Genomic DNA, 18,408 nt, shown 5'->3' with positions numbered 1-18,408 from the left:
GGGCGCATCGGTCAGCTGAGCCCAGAGCACGTGACATGAGACAGCCAATAGGAGCACAGCTTCGCCAAGACCGCGACCCGCGAGTCGCCTCCGCCTTTAATCGCTCCGTTACACGGCGGGCAGCGCCCGGCCCTGCGGCCGCACCGAGCCGTTCCTGCGAGCAGCGCGGCAGCCCGTTCTCGGGGCGAGGCCGGGCCTTCCTGCCAGCCCTGTTGGCGCCCTCCGGAGCAGGGCAGGGCGCTGCGGTCCCGCTCGCTGTTGGCTGAGCGCTGCCCTTTGTGGGATCGGTCCCGCCCCGTGCCGGCTCCGACCTCAGCCATCCGCAGGGATGGAGGAGCTGCTCCTGCAGCAGCGCTCAGCAAGGAGTTCTGCGCTGAGCTCTGCCTGTGAGTCCCTGGTTGGGTTCATTGTCCATCTTCAGACACCTCAGAAATTCTGTCTATGGATTTAAGGAGATCGGCGACGAGCTGCAGTGATTCTGCTCCAGAGACCAGCTGCCTGGGTGAGAGAAACACAGCGTTAGACTGGAGAGGATAAGGCACACAGGCACTGTTTTGTGGAAGAAAACACACTGCAACTAAGCGAGAACAGGGACTGACCTGCAGTGCATAATAAAGAACCCAAGTTTCACTCCCCCTAGTGGGGATGCTTATTCTCTGGCTGCTGTCAGCATTTAGCACCTGAGATAGAGCAAGCAGAGCGCTTGGAAACAACTTACTTTATTGAAGACTGAGAGTTTGTGATAACAGTCAGAAGGTTCTGTAAGGCTGTGTCTGCGTTTTGCCTCACCACAGCCAGGCTTGCCGACTGCCCCGACCTCAGAGCTTCATTCTCCATCTTGTAATTCTTCAGCTGAACCTTGGAAGGGAAATAAAACCCTTGATAACGAAAATATAACGCAGAACTCACAGCACTGAGTGAGGTGCAGCAGCAGCCAGCGGAGGCCTTTAGAACATTATTGCTTTGTACCTGAAGTAATGCATTCTCCTGCTTCAGTTTTGTAGCGGTGTTTTCTGCCTTTACAGCCCGTTTCTGAAAGAGAACAGAGGATGAGCGTGAGATGTTGGAGGGCTCGCTGGTATCACTGGAAGCGATTTGGTTTGTGTTGTAGCACCTTTGCTCTGAATGCTGTATGAGATGGGGATGGCAGCACTTACAGTCATCAGCTGGAGATTCTGTTCCACGTGCTGCACCATTGCTTCCAAGTCCTGAGCTTCCTTCTCTTCTTTAATTTTGTTTTCCTCGAGCTTTCTTTCAAGCTTCTTCAGCCTTAAAATAAGATAAAAAATAGCATTTGGTAAAATAACCACATGAAAATTCCAAGGGAAGAACTGAGAAACTCTGTTCTTCACATAACAAAAAATTAAGGCATCTCACAGAACTGCCTTTATAGGCTGCAGCTCAAGGGATTTCTGCATTCGTCATCCACCAGCATCAATGGAAACAGCTGAACACAGCATAACTGTACAGAAAACGTGTGTGTTCACAGTCAGTGTGGAGCATTCTGTACCAGTCACCCCATCACCACAGGAGCAGCAGCTGCCTCATGGCGAGGAGCAGCACAGCAAAGAGAAATCACTACCATGGATCAGTTGTTCAACCTCAGGATTTTAACGTCTCCCAACACTGAGTTAATCACCTGCCAAAATTAAAATGCTCTTCTTGCTTTAAAGGAGAGAAATTGCCTCCTGTGGAATCTTGCCATTACTTTCACAACTTAAGCTGCGTGAAGCCTAAATGCACTCACAAAACTTTACCTCACCGTGCATAAGAAATACGGATCTGATAAATCAGAATCAGATTCTTCTCTGAAAGAGCCCCCTGGAATGGGCTGCCCAGGGAGGTGGTGGATTCAGTGACCCTGCAGGTGTTCAAGGAACGTTTGCACGTTGTGTTGAGGGACACAGTTGGGTGAGAGCTATTGGTGATGGTGGGGCTGGATGATCTTGTAGGTCTTTCCCAACCTTGGTGCTTCTGTGATTCTGTAGTAAAGCTTTTTAACAAACAGAACAGAGTTCACTTCACTTCTAGGAAGCTTTTCTCTCTTTCCAGGGGGCACCCTAAGACAATTCATTTACTCCTTCCCCACGCTGTGCCTCACTCACACGTCTGCTTGAGTTCCAGAGATCTCCTGCAGCTCACGGATCCTCCTCCTCAACGCGGCATTCTCTGCTTTCAGCTAAAAGAGAAAAGAAATAAATCCTTCATAGAGGCGAGGAGCGGTTTAACGGCCCCCAAACACCCCGAGGGCGGGACCGCGAGACACGAGAGGGCAGAATTACATCTGTTGCCGAGCAGCTTGGTTCAACGGCCCGGTTTGGGGGCAGCCTTTCCCTCCCACAGCGCCGCATCCCGTCGCAGCGGCTCCCCATCCGTCCGTCCCCGCTCACCTCCTCGTAGCAGCGCTCTCTCGGAGCAGCGCCCGCCCCGCCGCCCTCACGGCGGCTCACAGCGCGGTGCTCCCGCTCGGCAGCCGCAGGCCGGTAACTGCCGCTCCACCCCGCCTCATCTCCGTCCTCCTCCGCCTCTGCGGGAGGCGCCGGGCCGGGCAGCGGCAAGGAGCCGAGGAGGGGGCCGGGCAGAGCCGCCCGAGGAGGGGAAGCGGGGCGGGGGCTGAGTTGGACGGGCTCCTCGGCGCTCCGGGCTTTGCTCCGCACGAACTCGCGGAAGGAGAACGGGTTGGGCTCGGCCACGGGAGGCTCCGCCGCCGCCATCGCTCGGCGCTCCTCGCCCCGCCCCCCCGCGGCGCTCCGCCAATCCGGGCAAATCGACCCGCCCCTTTCCCGACCGCACGCCGCGCGGCGCTCACGTGACTCGGCGCCGGCCGGAAGCGACACTCGGGGGCACGGCAAGATGGCGGCCGCCGCGGCGTGGCTGAGGCGCGGAGTGTGGGGCCCGGCCCGGCGGTGAGCCTCGGCGGGGGAGGAGCTCGTTATTCTCGGTAACGGCGGCCCCTCCCCTAACGGCGGCTGTCTCGTAGGTGCGGGCTGGCGGCCGCCCGGAGCTATAGCGGAGGCGGCTCCTACCCCAACGTGTCGCTGACGTGCCCGCTGCCCGGCGTGCCCAAAGCCGTGTTCGCGGCGGCCGAGGGCCGGGAGCGCTTCGAGACGCGGGTGACGGTGCTGGAGAACGGGCTGCGCGTCGCCTCTCAGAACAAATTCGGACAGTTCTGCACCGTGGGCCGTGAGTGCTGGGAGCGGGCGGGGCGCCGAGCCTCGGGCTGGGCCGGCGGCGCGCTGACCTCGTGCTTTCTGCCGCCAGTCCTCATCAACTCCGGATCGCGGCACGAAGCGAAGTACCTGAGCGGCATCGCGCACTTCCTGGAGAAGCTGGCGTTCTCCGTGAGTAGCGCGGGGTCCGCGCTGTGTGCAGGGCTGGGGACAGCGGTGGCTGTGTGAGGTCGGTCTGTACGAATGGATCCCGGCGCTCTCTGAAGCCTGCGGTGCTCCCATCTCTGAATTTAGTATTTAGCGAACTGTTTGACTTACAGAACTTAAAAGGGAGGCTGCGGTGCTGTGCTGGAGCAGGAGGTGCCCGTTCTGGGCTGCAGGGAGCGGTTATAAATTGTTGTCACTCTGCTGCTTTGTGACACTGACGATCTTCATTCTTAGTCCACAGCGCAGTTTAGCAGCAAAGATGAAATTCTTCTCACCTTAGAAAAGCACGGAGGCATCTGTGACTGCCAGGCTTCAAGGTACGAGGGATTTCCTCTGTTCTCTTTGAGGTGACTGACAGTCACTGTCACTGTGACAGTAGAAGTTGCATTATTCTTCTGAGCAGCAGAATCCTGCTTGTGGCATCTGCTAAGAAATCCCAAAAGTGAACTGGCGGGATAATAAAAGCCAATAGAGTTGCCTTTTCAAAGCATTTATTGAGTTATGGGCAAGCATCTGTAGCCGTGATGCCCTACAGCACCGTTACTGAGCGAATGTGATTCTCAGAGCAGCACCCTGTGCTTGCCTTGCAGGGACACCATCATGTATGCTGTTTCTGCTGATGCCAAAGGCTTGGACACGGTGGTCAACTTGCTGGCTGACGTAGCCCTGCAGCCCAGGTTATCAGGTTTGGGAACGTAATATCTGCCTCAGAACAGGAATCCCAAAGCACGACTGGAGAATTCTCCATTGGATCGTGCTCACCAAGAAGCTTGAGAGCTCTCCTTCAGCACATGCGGATCTCGCCTGGCGGCTGTTATCTGTCACTTTCTCTCTTATTACAGATGAAGAAATCGAGATGACTCGAATGGCTGTACGGTTTGAGCTCGAGGACTTGAATATGAGACCTGATCCAGAGCCTCTCCTCACAGAAATGATCCACGCGGTAAAACACTGAGAAGCCTGTCCTGTGTGAGACACGCTGCATCCCCTCCCTCAGTTTCCCCTGAGCGCAGGGTTAATTTCACACTTTTGAAAACAGATTTTTGCGTTACTCAGATCTCAGTGGTACGAGGGAGAATTTTGCTGCCTCTGCTCTATATTTGATGCAGGAAAGATTTTAATCTGAGTTCATAATGTAGTGACCATACATTAGCTTTGTTGAGATGCTGATTTATGCTAACGTTACTGAAACAGTGCTCAGTCTGTCCTTTCTCCCAAGTCTCAACCAAAAGGTGTAGATTGAGGGGGTGAACTAATATTTGCTACTTCAGTGTATCTATTTCCTTTTAGGCAGCCTACAGAGAAAATACAGTTGGACTGAAGAGGTTCTGCCCAGTGGAAAACACTGACAAAATTGATCAGAAAGTCCTGCACTCATACCTGAGCAATTACTACACACCGGACAGGATGGTGCTGGCAGGGGTGGGAATTGAGCACGAGCAGTTGGTGGAGTGTGCAAAGAAATATCTGCTTGGAGTGGAGCCAGTGTGGGGTAGTGCACAGACCAAGGAGGTGGACAGGTCTGTGGCTCAGTACACGGGAGGCATTGTCAAGGTAAAAGGAAGGTGGAACGGCCTTTTCCTTTCTGTTAGAGTTGCTGATTTGAATATGATCCCAAACTGGCTGTGGGATCTGCCCTTACCTGGTTGATGAGTTGATTAATAGGAATTTTGCAAGCTGGATAAAACAGATGTGAAAATCAATCCTAATGCTTTGTCCGCTTTTCACACAGGTCGAAAAAGACATGTCAGATGTGAGCCTGGGCCCCACTCCAATCCCAGAGCTTACCCACATTATGATTGGGTTAGAAAGCTGCTCATTTTTAGTAAGTATCAACCTAAGATACTGTGTATTGGTTGCCCTGTACTTGCAGAACCTCAAGCTACTATGTCTCAATATGTGAGCATTGGCACTCTTGCTGCTGATGGAACCTGTATGTAGAAAGAGCTTTTTCACTCACCAGTTGATAAAGGCACTGATCTTCCCGTTCCTCTTGTGCCATGTTTTGAATTCTTTTTCTCTTTACTCATCCCTGATCCTTGAGAGCTCTGCTGGGTCTCTGCTGTTCAGTGACCGAATTTCTTCCTGATTTTCAGGAGGAAGACTTCATTCCCTTTGCAGTATTAAATATGATGATGGGAGGTGGTGGCTCTTTTTCAGCTGGAGGGCCTGGCAAGGGCATGTTCACCCGGCTGTATCTCAATGTGCTCAACAGGTTTGTTTGTGTTTGCTAAATGGATTGCAGAAACAGTCTTCTACAGCAGGCTGTTGTGGAAGGCCTCGTCCTGTGAAAGGCAGCACTCCTAGGTTTTACATCAGCTTATTCTGCTGGAAATTCATGAGACTGATCTGCTTGTTAGTGAGCATTCTGAAAGGGTGAAAGGTCAGAAGTGAGCCAGAATCCTTTCTTCTTCCATTAGCCCGATCCATTCCTTCAGGCAGGGAATATGCACAGAGTTGGCTGTAGGTGCTAGGAGTACTGTCCCATTGTTTTCTGTTTAGTCTCACGGATTCAGAGGGTAAGAAGGAAGAACTGTCAGCTGCAGGCACTGACTGATGCTTCTGGAACTACTGAGAAGCCTGAAAATGAGTTGGGAGGGGAATCACTGCCCGTGGTTTTTTTAATTTGATATTTATATTCTGTTGTCTAAACTTTAACGTTCTGTTTGTGCATCACAGGCACCACTGGATGTATAATGCAACTTCTTACCACCACAGTTACGAGGACACAGGTCTCCTGTGCATACATGCCAGTGCAGATCCCAAACAGGTATTCAGTCCTGTACTCAAGGGCAGGTGTCCTTAAACAGTCATTGCATCACTGATTACCAAACAGGGATAGGATTGGATTTTTGTACTTGATAATGTGGTAGCAGATATCTATAAACTTGTAATATTGCAAAGCTACTGGAATCCAACAGAGCACTCTTCTGAAATTAAATTCAGTGTTGAGCATGTTATGCTGTCTGAACAGAATGTTAATCACTGTTGTAATTTTGTTTCAAATACCTGTTTTTCTTAGGTCCGAGAGATGGTGGAAATCATCACAAGAGAATTCATTCTAATGGCAGGAGCGATAGGAGAGGTCAGCAACATAATTTGCAGGCTGTGTGATGGTCTTTGAGCTGAAGTATTGCATTGTATTGGCCTTGCTGGGGTGAAGTATTTCATGTGTTTCCATGAAAGAATGTCTTCATTTCAGCAGCATGCTCACAAAAGAGGAAAGTCTTGCACAACTCTGAAGTGCTCCACAGCTCTCCAATCTTTGTAGAGCAAAAGGAAGGCTGTTTGGGCTGGAATATGGCACTAATCCAACCACTTGTGTTTTCCAGAGGACGTTGCTAGCTTGTTTTAGAGAGCAATGGCCAGTTATTTTAGAAGATGTTTGTATTTGCTGCTCATTTACAGGTGGAACTTGAGAGAGCAAAAACACAACTCAAGTCTATGCTCATGATGAACCTTGAATCTAGACCAGTAATCTTTGAAGATGTGGGAAGGCAAGTGCTGGCAACGAACACCAGGAAACTGCCTCATGAGCTTTGTGCACTGATCAGTGAGTAAACCAGTTTTCCTTCCCTGGATAGATTTGTGGGTACAACCTGGGGGTGGCAACTTAAATATGTACATTGATAATATAGATGAAGTGCTCTAGCATGAGGAATTAAAGACAAATTTCAAACTGATCTTCTCAGTTGCTTGCAAGCCAGCATTGTTTGCAAGAAGAAGGGAAAAAGCTGAATTGTGGTAGAGAAGGTCTATGGCTAGTGATGATTTGGTTTTCTGAGCACCGTGGGGTGTGAGTTGGTACCACAATAAAGCTGGTTTGTGCTATTCAGAATGCGGCTGTTACAGCTCTGGCTTTTTTTTTTTTTTCCACTGCAGGTAAGGTGAAATCCTCTGACATCAAGAGAGTGGTCACTAAGATGCTCCATAAGAAACCAGCTGTGGCTGCACTGGGTGACTTGACAGATCTGCCCACCTACGAACACATCCAAGAAGCCCTTTCCAGTAAGGACGGCCGGCTCCCCCGTTTGTACCGGCTCTTTCGATAGAGCAGCACTTCCTGAGTGTATCTGAGAGACTTGCTGCTGCTTTCATTTTGTTCTCGTGCATTTGTAATACTGCTAGACAGCTCCACTCCCTCCCAGATCTTTCCAGGCATGCTGTGCAAACACAGTGACATTACAGCTGAGCAAAGCTGCTTCACCACATTGAGCTACAAAGAGCTCAGTGGATTTACAGGCCCACCCTGGCTCAGGGTGAGTATTCTGATCCTCAAGAGAAGATGGGTGTACACAGCCTTCTCTTGGTACTGGGGAGAGCATAGCAGCCCCAAACATCCATCACTGCAACAGAAAGCACGTACCTGAGAAGTCACTGCTGTGTGTTACCTCTAAGCCATACTGCAGGAGCAGCCTTTTCAGCAGTGTGGATGTGACATCAGAGGCCCAGCTGTGTGCCTTGGGGAAGGCAGAGGCCTGCCTGCCCCTGCAGACACCTGGCAGCAGGCCAGATGGGATGAAACGAAACAAAAGGCTTCAGGCTAATAATGAGAGGTGTGTTCCTCTAATGAATAGCTTTCCTTTGCAAGGGTGCTCACCACACTTGTTTTAAAGAATTTGCTTTAGATTACAGTTCAGTTTGACATGTTGTACTCCAGTGAGACCTGTATGGGTAGAGGAAGACTGCTGAAAATGCTGCTCAAGAGAATATTTTCATACTCTCTCTTCAGAGAATATTCCAGCTATCACCATGGTGAACAAGTATTTGGTCAAAGTGACTTGGGAAAGTATTGGTTGATAGCCATGCAAAACAGAATCTGAAATCCAGGTTCTGGTCCGAGCATTGTGGATTATTTTACTGCTGTAATTTACCATCTGTAATACTCTTAGAATTCATATGTCTGGGAATAACTTAATAATTATGCTAGAACCCAAGGGAAAGTAGATTCTGATTTGAAAGTGAATTATGCTAAAGAATAAAAGTTTTTCTTACTCCCAAACCAATATTTGAAGGAGTTGCACCTTAAACTTGTACCCTACCTTTCTTCAGAGTGTCAGATTAATTTAAGGCCCGGCACAAAAGAAGGCAGATCTGTCAGCCTTACACTGGCATGGAGCTCAGGAAGCAGTTAAATTCAATGAAATGACAATGTTTAGAAAGCTGGTGATACTGAAAGTGGCAGACATGGGACTGCCATCGTGTTCCAGAAAGAAAAAAAAGGCAGATGTTTAACATATGGAAAAAATGGGGACCCAGAAGAGATGAGAAAGCACCTTGCTTTGAATAATGCCTTGCTGCATGGGCTTAGATGTGGAGACAGCTGCATCGCAGTATGTCATGGCTTGCTGTGTGTTGTAAGGAGCAATCAGGTGGGGAGCAGCATACCACGAGGCAGCTACGATCTGCTTTATCACCATACCTTACATAACTGGAACAAAACACGTTACATTGCTTCTTACAGAACTCACAGAGTGGAAGTCATTCGATTGCTGTGCGTGTTTTTAAAGGCAATAAAGATCTCTCTAAACGACTGAAGCAAGTAGCAAGAGTTCTGAGATGGAGCAGTTAAGCACTACCTTTCCTGAGCTGGCAGGTGAAATGCCCTTCATTTGTTCAGTGCAAGGAATAGCAAAGGAGCCTGTCTCACTTTTTAGCTGAGGAAGAATGGCTGAGGTCACCCAGAGGGTTAGCAGGCATCACAAACGGCTGGAGTTCTGACAGGCCTGCAATAAGACTGGCTCTCATTTATGGTACCATATTAATTTATTTTTATTCCTTTAAAAAGAAAGGAAATCCGAATAGCTGGTGGCTACAGCCAGCTCAGTGCCATGATGTTTGTACCGCAGAACAGAAGCCCTGCCTTGGACAGGTTGCATAGTTAGCAGCACTTTCCAATTGTTTGCATGGTGTTACGTCCTGAGGTGATGGATAGCCCAGCCAATCTGTGCCTATAAATATTAGCTGTACTTCACCTTTCACCAGTGCCACACCAGTTCATGTGTGTGTTTAGGGGAACAACACATCAAAAACAGCAAGTTATTCACAGTTCACTGAATTGGGAAAATGAAAACAAAGGGAATTTAACTGTCATCAGAGGTAACAGAATGGCACTGATCTGACTTGCTGCAGTTTCCCTGCTTCCTTCCTCAGTCCTCATTCAACATCTCAATCACTTTGGTGGAACATCACCCACTAGCTGCATTTAGACGATTGTTTCCAACTTGAGAGTCCTGCTGCAGAAAGGGGGGAGTGATCTGAAGTAGGGGGTGCTTCCAGAAATCCCAACAGACAAATGCATGGTGGGGGAGATTTACACACTTCCCCACTAACAAAAAAGGCCTACAGAATAATTGTTGAAAGGCAATGTTTGTACACCTCCAATGTCCGACTGTACACTCATACAGATCCTGCTGCAGAGGTCCAAAAAAGCCCAACTCAGAGTAACCATCCATAGACAAAACTGACCTGTTCCCTAAGTGGTCCCCATTCAGCATTTTACAGAATACTGCACATTTGGCTACAGGTAAGGAATAAAAACCCAAACCCACAACATACGAGGGGTAACCTGACCAAATCAAACAGACAAACCAACATTTTCACCCTCCTGCGGGTTTTTCTTAGGTCCCTTGCCCCCAGCCATGCCAGTTCCAAGAGATGTGGACCCTGTATGGAGTCACCTTAGAAGAGACAGCCTGCATCTGGTCTTCCCAAAGACAGTACAGTCAAAAATATTGCGTCTGTTGGAATGGATGCCCTAAATAACCAACTCTTTTTGCTTCAGCAAAAGCATTGGAGCTGTATGGATTACCTCATGCAAATGAATCCAGGGTGAGGTTTAAGACATTCTTCACAGGCCCCAGCAACTGCCAGAGGTGCTAAAGCAGACAGTTCCCTGCAGATGTTGCCGTGGCTTGAAATCCTCTTTCCAGGCACCTCTAACACAAGCGTTGCAGAGTTCTTAGCTCAGGAAATGCTACATATGCTGCTGGATTTTTGGTCCTTTTGCTGTCGTCGATTCTGAAGTTCCCTTGTAATCCGCCTCTTTATTCCAATTAAGTAGAGTTCTCTGTCAAACTGCCCCGCAGCAAGTGGAATACTGCAATATAGAAACAAGATTAGGGCACAGATGTATTCCTGTTTGCCCAGCATTTACCACCTAATTCATAAAACAAGGGGCCAGATTTTTTTTTTAACCTTTTTTTAAGACCCCCCATCCAAGTCCCAATTCTAATTGATCAAGTGCTCCAAGAAATCATCCTTTTCTAGATACCTGGGTTTCAAACTCCCTCAGCAGGCTACTTACAAGAAAGTGGCACGCTAAATTTCAGTGACTTAACTGCATTTTCTGAGCAGTTACACTGGCACAGCAGCTGACAGTGGAATAGTAAGAAATTTGGGGAATCTACAATTCATATGCATGCAGCTATGTTGGAACACAGCCACCACTGGGACAAACAGCACCAATCCCAGAACAGGGAAAGAGAAACAGAGGATGAAATGTGCCCATGCTTACAGGCAAACCAGAGAGCTGCATTCTCAGGTAGAACACAGACTCAGCCAACTGCAACAGGCTCCATTAATCTCCCTCAGGAGGATTAAGAGACCCGGCAGCCAGGATTTCTGATGTCAGCTGCAAGGCTTAAGCACCATTACTGCTCTGACCACTGGCAACAAATATCAGCAAAAAACAAACACAAGGAAGTGCAGGGAATCAACTCTTATTTCAGGGATTCTCCCAGCGTGACAAATGCTGAAAGGGAGCAGCACATCCTCAGGATCACTGCAGACATGTACAGCTGAACAGAACAGCACCACAGGTACTTACTTGTCCCTGCCAGGCCTCACTTTCACACGGAACAAAGCAAACACAGGACGGTGGTCTGAGGTTTTGATCACAGGACAAGATGAGTATTTAACAGCTTGGATGTCATCTCTGTACCGACTGCGGAACACTACTCGATCCTGGGAGACAGAGAGGAAACTCACAGTAACTCCCTTTGCATGTCTGTGCTGGAGAGAAGCACCAGTTCATTGATTAGACTCTACTGAGAGAAATTCTTGGACAGGGATGCAGTCAAGAAGAATGTATCTGATCCCAACAACAATTTTGTGTCCAGTTCTGAGCACAGATAATGCACTGCAACATGATGTGAGGCAGGAAAAAGTAAGACAGGCAGTCTGTGACAAACTCTCACGTGTTCAACAATCCTTACTTCTGAGTTCCACGTGCCCTGCTATCCTTGACAAATTTCAGCATGGCTGTATCTCATGCAGACCTACTACAGGAGGGAGCATATTCAAGGCAGCTTTTCAATGTAGGTGAGAATCCCCTTCGGAGACAGGAAGGTGCCTAAGCAGCCCTTCCAAGAGTGCTGCTCTGCAATCCAATCTTACCGTGTAGGAAGGAGTCCTCTGCTTGGAAGTGGTGTCATAGCTGTCCTTGCCTATGTCAAACTTGTAGGAAGGACGGAAGTGAATGTCAGCCTCCTGGAACCCCTTGAAAATAGACCCTGTATGGGAGGGGAAGAGCAATGTAAACAACAAACCCCTTCCATCACACTGGCACTCATTCTGCACTTATTCAACACTGTTGAACTAATGCAAGCGTGTACATGCATGACTAGGGAAGACTAGGCTCTGGAAATGTAGGAAGTTCAGGTTCTTATGTGAAATGATGATGAATAGCTGGTCTGTGCCTATTTAAACAAACAACACTTGGTGCATGTGCTTCCCCTTCCATTAAAAGCTCACAATGCTTTGTGTTTGCTGTCTGTTCAACCTAAATGCCCTTGGTGCTGTGAAAGAATTAGGTCCATTTTACAGAGGAGTCAGATGAAACAGAGCAACAAGCAGCTTGGCACAATATATGATAGTACACAGCAAAATGCAGAATCACAGAATTGTAGGGGTTGGAATGGACCTCCACAGATCATCGAGTCCAACCCCCCAAGAAGAATCTTGTAAGTCCTTTATGTTAACTCTGTGATTCTGTGATTCAAAATGCAGAATTCTCTTTGACAGACTCCCACTAGATTCAACAACTGCTGAGTTCCCTTTCTAGTGATCTTCACAAGAAAAAGCAGGGGGTATCTTTATAAAACAGGGAGTTGGCAGTAATCATTTTTGTACGCAGGAACCTTTGTTCCTGCAGGCTGGGGAAGACAGCTGCTACTTACCTCTACCCATTTCGCTGGTGAGCTGGTCATAGGCCAGCAGTTTGGAGACGCCTGTTTCTGGATTCTGGCTCAAGATGGAATCCACAGTTTCACGGTCCTTATTTAGTCGGAAGTTGAAGTCACCAAACCAGAATACTTCATCAAACCGAGTTGTAACATCACCTGCAGATTCAAGGCAGAGGCATCAGTATAAAAGGAAACAAATGGCTCCTCCATTCCAACCTTTTCTCTCAAACATCCCCCAAATTACGATTCAACTAAAAAATAGAAAGGAAACTGTGCGAATAAGAGCCATCCTCACAGAGAAAGACACGCAGCCCCTTTTTATATCAACTAATTCAAAAAAACCCATCCCATTTCTCTTCCTTTGTGCACTCCCCTTCATTCTGCACAACCCCTGCTCACATGGGCTCACACAGAAGAATGTTTCACACTTACCAGAACTGGATCGATACGGGTTTGTGTCTGGAACGACCTTAGGAAGGGTAAGTGCTTGAATGGTTTTGTTGTAGTCCAGCTTCCTCTCATTCACCTTACTGTCTCCAGCTGAAATACAGAAATCCCACTACTGGCAAGGATGCATCATTTGCATTCAGCTCTATTTTTTTGATGATAACAAGAGCTTTCAATGGGAATCAGACATTCCTGTAAAAAGGAACACTGCCCCAAGGAGCACACAGACTTACAAATAATGGCAGAAAGTGGAAAAAGGGAAACAAATGCATAGAACTCATTTTTGTTTTCTAAGCAGCTTCTTTTCAAGTTGCTACCACACATATTCCCCTCCTTCCCCTCCTCAGCTCAGCAGTGCTGAGCTTTGACTTCAGTCTGTCCTGCTCTTTTGCCCCCCTGCAGCCTTCTTTCTTTTGTAAATCAACCCCCTCCTTCCTCAATCAGGACACTTCTAACAAAACCATAGGTGTCTCACATGTGAAATGGGAGGTAATGAAGAGAAAGGAGGTCCCAAAAAAGGTGAAGCAGATTCCCAGAGCTCCCTTGGTTTTGATCTGAGATACGATTCGGGTTGTCACTGTGGCATATTCCACTTCTGGAAGGAGAAAGGAAAGCTGCCGTTAGAGAAAAGCTCCAGAGGCAACGAGTATGGAAGGGAGGAGAGGAACAGCCCCGGAGAAAAGGACAAGACACCTGGTAGCAGCAGTCCTTTCACCTCCCCATTCTCCAGCTCATACTGGACCACACACCTGAGCAGAACCAGATCAGGTCCCTTCGAATGAAGACCGACATGTAGAGCACTCCGTGCGCAGCGGAGTACAGCATGACGTAGTGGGGGCCCAGGGTCTCTTGGAGGCGGATCTCCCACTCTCTTCTGCAGGAGAGAACAACAGCTGGATCAGCACAGGAGACAATAACCAGGAAAGACAATCAGCACTGTGGAAGCAGAGCTGTCCCTCTGATGAAGAAAGGCAGCTAAGGATAAGCAAGAGCTCCACTGCCAAAGCAATAGTGCAACAAAGGCTGCTCAGTCTAAACCACGGCCATGGAGCAGGGTCTGCATGCTGGTGACTTAGAGCTCTCAAATCCAAGGCAATACAATTCTAACTGGAAGAGTGATCTAAAAAAACCCACCAACAACAAAAACAGGGACTGCCATGAGGCTGTGACCTCCTAGTCAGCCTCACACAGTAAATTTCAGAGGGATGTAGTACTAATGAGCACAGAATTGCTAACACTAATGGTCAGTGAGCTCGGCTACACCTGGCTCAGATTACACTCTTACTGAACAGGAGTCGTTAGCTGCCCTGCTAACGGGCCACATCCTGTATGGATCTTTATAGATCTTTGTGTCTTATAGATCTTTGTGACATTTTCCTCTCACACCATTTCCCATGGTGCTCAGGCAATACAATTCACAGACATTACAAGGTGGTTTGTGAAGAATATGATTATTGCCAGACTAATTAAAAACAAAGCCACTAGTTAACAAGAAAAAAGGATGGTTCATTACATTGTTTTTGCTACCTGTCTGGACAGCCTTCTTGAACCCCAATGACATACATGTCCTGGGCATAGTCAGGATCTGTTGGCAACAAGAAGTCATCCAGATTCTCTGGAAGTTCCTGTTATTAACAAAGTAAATTATAAGAAGATTTACTACAAAAGGAGAAGTGCAGATAAAGCTACAAGCTGTACAAACAACCCATGCTTCTAAAACAGGATACCACTAAGATATTCCTTCCAAAGGTAGATTTCAAGTGCTGTCACCCCAGCAGCATCCAGCACTCCACAGTTCTTACTGCAGCTACTGATAAGGTGACTGATAAGGGCTGATAAGGTGCCATTTCTCATTTCCCAGGATGTACTTTTTCACCAAGCTCACAGGCTTTTTACTGAACACCGCAGGGGCTGATGGTGTTCTTCCAAGCACAGCTTCTCCACCATCTATTTGAATCCACTGTGAAGTCCTATGCTAAGTGAAAATGCAGGTAGGAGATGATACTCTTTCTGGATATTCTCTAAGTACTGAACAATCAGTCCTCTCTCTTCACGTGACCCTACCAGCAACAGAGAGTCAAGGAGCTGCCATAAAGCCAGAGAAGTGCTAGGAAGCTTCTTGCTGTTTCCACACCAAGTACCTGAGGAACTCCAGCACTGAGGCTTTATCTCTAAGCTGAGTATCATGGAAGGCCCTGCCATTTGGCTAAGACAACCAATCAGATTGATTAGGAACGCCGTCGTGAAAGGAAGAAACCATCACCCGCTCCCTGGGATAAATAGAGGGTAATTCTACTGCTGCCAAAAGCATGCTGGAGAATTGTGTGCACATACCTTCTGGCCTTGCATGTTCCAGGTGGCCACAAAAATTCCAATATTCCGATCAGGGAAATATCTGCTGAGTTCTTCTGCTCCCAGTAAGGCACCACTTGCCAGAAGGCTGCCTTCCAAATAGCTTCTGTAAACAGAAGACCCAATAAGGAGTGTCTAAGAAAACAGCATTGTGACTGGAATACAGATTTCTACCACTCAAACCTTGAGTTAATAAAGAATAAAACTTCAGCTCAAGAAAACAATGTCTTTATACACTATTCTGCTACCTTAGAGCTTACCAGAATGTCTGCAGTTTTCAGAAGCCCAAAGATAAGAAGCAGTAGATGTGCAGGGAAACACAAAACAGCTCAAAGCAGAACTACTTTCCCTTTCATTACTGCCACCCACTCCTTGGATCACTGATCAGATTTATCCCCTGAGGTCCTGCAGAGCACTGTGTACCTACAGCACACCATTTTTAGCTCAGTACTTGATGTCCTTTGCCTTTCAGCATGCTTCCCAACCTGTGCCACATCAGAGTGTTTATGCTGTGTGCTGGGAGGTGTTTGCAGAATGAGGATTCCATGCCTTCACACACAAAATCAGTTCCCCCTCAATCAATGATCTAAGCTTAACTATGAAGACAACCAACTTGAGTAAGAGGTCAGGGCCCCAGTAGGACAAAGGGCTGTACTGAGACTTGAGATTATTCCTCAAAAGAATCCTGCAAAATCTGAGGCAGAGCGGAAAAATTCCCAACTGTTAGCATGCACAGCTACTGCTCTTTAGCTTTCAAAACAGCTTACTTAAACTTTACAAGAAAACCAACAGTAAATCTTTTACACACAAAAACACCACGCAAAGCAGAACACAGAGTATTTGTACCAGTATTTGTAGCAGTATTTCCACCTACAAACTGTTTCCAGCCTCCTCAGTAAGTTAAACAACAGAGACCTTCGGTGATGTACCGACCAGTCACAAGTTCTCTGCCTCTGACCATCGGGATTCCACGGGGCAGCTGGCACCTACCACACACAGCACACTTTGCCACCAGCAGCTGGGGGACGTACCTGCTTCGGACATCCTTGGAACGAATGGGAGTGAGCAGGCTGAACGTAGATTTCATGGAGTCTGTGGAGCAATTATCGTAGAGCACCCCGTTGCCATGCAGCCCGGTGTCACTCAAGCTGTTGCTTACCCTCCCAAACTTGTTCTGAGAATAATGTCGATAATCCATTAAATCTGGGTCAATCTTATTAGCTGTCCTCAGCGTATGAGAGGCCACGTTGAGCTCCATGGGCGGCAGAGGTCGAGCTGGAGTTATTTGGGACAGCCGGGGTTTGCTGCCCACAAAGGCTTTCCCACGCAGAAGCCCGCCGAAGGCACTGGAGATCTCGGAGGCTCGTTTCCCCAGGTCAGAAGTGCTTCCTTTGTTTTTCCCCACAGCACTTTCTTCTGAGGCATCTGGTGAACTGTGCAAGGAGCTCGGCTCACAACAGGGGGTTCCTCTACCCCTGACGGGAGAGGTGAGGGCTGCTTCCTGCAGAGAACCATTGGAGGAACTCGTCTCGTTGGGATCGGTCAGACTTTCCTGACTAGTTCTAAACCTCCTCCACCTCTTCCAGTTCTTCTCATCCAAAGATGCAGCACGCTCCAGCCGGGGTTTCCTCGGAGGCCTTGGGGTAATTGATTTAATTTTCACGTTAGCTTTGAGTTCGTCCGGTAGAAGCTTTAAGGTTTCATTCAGGAAGGCATCCACACCTGGAGGAGACTCAAAGGTCAGGGCGCCGTTGCCGCTGGGCTCCTTCTTTGCTGCTTTGCCCGCTTTTTTAGCTTGCAGGTCCTGTACTGCTCCACCTTCTGCCTTCTGTGTAACGCACGTCCCTGAGTGCTGCGAAAATCCATTGAGAGAACTCATTCTCCTCCTGGGTTACAGCTCTGGGCTGCTCCACACGCACTTCCTCAAAGCATAGCTTCTTTTCCTTCGCTTACTCCGTGTCTAACAAATCTTTAACCAAGCCAGAAAGACGTGGAGCCTGGAGACAGTTCAGTCTTTGGTTGAGAACAAAGGGAAGGTGCGTGTGAGGACAGCTGCATTGTCTGCAAATTTCAAGGAGTAAAACACATGAATTTTCCTAAAAGAAACACGTAGGAATGAGAACTTCCTGAGCTGCAAACTCTGGACTCAGGAAGCCAAGCTCCCTGCAGGCCCACGTTATAGAACAATGCAAACCTTAACGTGACCTTGCACCAACATTATCCTAATTTTTACAAGAGCAGGACGCTGTCCTGGCCTCCCACATGCCCTCTCATGCATATTCAGCATCACTTCAAACGTATTTCCTTAAGAAAAGAGCTGCATGCACCAGCAGCACGACGGCAAATGAAAGCTGCCCATCCATCCCTGCCAGTTCTTGTAACGTTCTTGCAAAGCCCTGCTGTGAGTCACGGCGCTCAGCCTCCAGCCAGCGCCACAGGCCAGGAAATTTCCAGCGGCCTCTGAGCAAGGAGCAACCAGCAGGGAGCTCACAGCCGCCATTCCTCCTGCACCGACCCCAGGAGCCGCTGCTGAACCTCACAGAATCGCAGAACGGCCTGGTTGGAAGGGACCTCAAGGATCACGGATCTCCAACCCCCACCACAGCAGGGCCACCAACCTTCACGTTTCATAGCAGCCCATGGCCCCATCCAACCTGTTCTCGAACGCCTCCAGGGACGGACGGGGCATCCACAGCCTCTCCGGGCAGCTGTCCCAGCACCTCACCGCTCTCTCTGTGAAGAATTTCCCCCTGACATCCAAAACTCAGAAAGCATCCCCCCAGTTTTAGGGACACAGCGCCGGGTTCGAGGCGAGCCGCCTTCAGGAAGGGATGGATCGGCAGAGACACGTTTGGAAACCTGCACGGGCACCCCGGAAGGAGCACGGCAGGACCGGCCGCCCCGCACGCAGCCCGTCCCGTCCCATCCCGCAAGCAGCGCGGCCCGCACGGCCCGTCCCGCCCCGCTCACCGCTGACAGGAACGCGGCCCGCGCTCCCTCGCCGGGTTCGCCGCCGCTCGGGGCAATCCTCTCGATGTCTCCACTCA

At 48.7% G+C, this 18,408-nt stretch overlaps 3 protein-coding genes across 4 annotated transcripts; 1 reads left to right on the top strand and 2 right to left on the bottom strand.

Moving 5' to 3' along the window:
- Window positions 1-214: 214 nt before the first annotated feature.
- On the bottom strand, window positions 215-2,714 carry ENTR1 (endosome associated trafficking regulator 1). The gene is made up of 6 exons (XM_042831068.1): window positions 2,391-2,714; window positions 2,106-2,179; window positions 1,158-1,269; window positions 970-1,032; window positions 719-858; window positions 215-498 (listed from the first exon to the last, which is right to left on the bottom strand). Exons 1-6 carry the CDS (start codon window positions 2,712-2,714, stop codon window positions 405-407), a joined length of 807 nt encoding a protein of 268 aa, XP_042687002.1. The 3' UTR covers window positions 215-404.
- Window positions 2,715-2,852: 138 nt separating this feature from the next.
- Window positions 2,853-8,383, top strand: PMPCA (peptidase, mitochondrial processing subunit alpha). Its single transcript, XM_042830783.1, has 13 exons — window positions 2,853-2,906; window positions 2,981-3,183; window positions 3,262-3,341; window positions 3,612-3,694; window positions 3,968-4,062; window positions 4,220-4,320; window positions 4,668-4,931; window positions 5,110-5,202; window positions 5,474-5,592; window positions 6,057-6,147; window positions 6,400-6,462; window positions 6,786-6,930; window positions 7,260-8,383. The coding sequence occupies exons 1-13, from the start codon at window positions 2,854-2,856 to the stop codon at window positions 7,427-7,429; spliced, it is 1,560 nt and encodes a 519-aa protein (XP_042686717.1). The 5' UTR covers window position 2,853; the 3' UTR covers window positions 7,430-8,383.
- Window positions 8,384-9,124: 741 nt separating this feature from the next.
- On the bottom strand, window positions 9,125-18,406 carry INPP5E (inositol polyphosphate-5-phosphatase E). 2 transcript variants are annotated; one of them, XM_042830781.1, is made up of 11 exons: window positions 18,332-18,406; window positions 16,393-17,422; window positions 15,344-15,467; window positions 14,537-14,634; window positions 13,759-13,883; window positions 13,485-13,604; window positions 12,995-13,102; window positions 12,557-12,718; window positions 11,775-11,890; window positions 11,206-11,342; window positions 9,125-10,476 (listed from the first exon to the last, which is right to left on the bottom strand). In XM_042830781.1, the coding sequence occupies exons 2-11, from the start codon at window positions 17,238-17,240 to the stop codon at window positions 10,344-10,346; spliced, it is 1,971 nt and encodes a 656-aa protein (XP_042686715.1). In that variant the 5' UTR covers window positions 17,241-17,422; window positions 18,332-18,406; the 3' UTR covers window positions 9,125-10,343. The 2 variants fall into 2 exon arrangements, with proteins under 2 accessions (XP_042686715.1, XP_042686716.1); XM_042830782.1 differs by lacking the exon at window positions 13,485-13,604.
- Between the last annotated feature and the right edge of the window lie 2 nt (window positions 18,407-18,408).

This window comes from Centrocercus urophasianus, unplaced genomic scaffold, assembly GCF_019232065.1.
Source record: "Centrocercus urophasianus isolate 14NV4802_14NV808 unplaced genomic scaffold, USGS_Curo_1.0 seq_34, whole genome shotgun sequence".
NCBI lineage: Eukaryota > Metazoa > Chordata > Aves > Galliformes > Phasianidae > Centrocercus > Centrocercus urophasianus.
This window is presented reverse-complemented; position numbering and strand designations above follow the sequence as displayed.

What these genes read in the sequence shown, in the direction of transcription:
- ENTR1 (XM_042831068.1), bottom strand. Translation starts at nt 2,714, where the DNA reads ATGGCGGCGGCGGAGCCTCCCGTGGCCGAGCCCAACCCGTTCTCCTTC. An exon ending in GAGAGCGCTGCTACGAGGAG is followed by an intron (nt 2,180 to 2,390) that starts GTGAGCGGGGAC and finishes TTTCTCTTTTAG; the next exon opens with CTGAAAGCAGAGAATGCCGC. An exon ending in AGGAGAATGCATTACTTCAG is followed by an intron (nt 859 to 969) that starts GTACAAAGCAAT and finishes TTCCCTTCCAAG; the next exon opens with GTTCAGCTGAAGAATTACAA.
- PMPCA (XM_042830783.1), top strand. Translation starts at nt 2,854, where the DNA reads ATGGCGGCCGCCGCGGCGTGGCTGAGGCGCGGAGTGTGGGGCCCGGCC. An exon ending in TATCTCAATGTGCTCAACAG is followed by an intron (nt 5,593 to 6,056) that starts GTTTGTTTGTGT and finishes TGTGCATCACAG; the next exon opens with GCACCACTGGATGTATAATG. An exon ending in TGAGCTTTGTGCACTGATCA is followed by an intron (nt 6,931 to 7,259) that starts GTGAGTAAACCA and finishes TTTCCACTGCAG; the next exon opens with GTAAGGTGAAATCCTCTGAC.
- INPP5E (XM_042830781.1), bottom strand. Translation starts at nt 17,240, where the DNA reads ATGAGTTCTCTCAATGGATTTTCGCAGCACTCAGGGACGTGCGTTACA. An exon ending in CCCGTATCGATCCAGTTCTG is followed by an intron (nt 12,719 to 12,994) that starts GTAAGTGTGAAA and finishes TTGAATCTGCAG; the next exon opens with GTGATGTTACAACTCGGTTT. An exon ending in GTGAGGCCTGGCAGGGACAA is followed by an intron (nt 10,477 to 11,205) that starts GTAAGTACCTGT and finishes TCTATATTGCAG; the next exon opens with TATTCCACTTGCTGCGGGGC.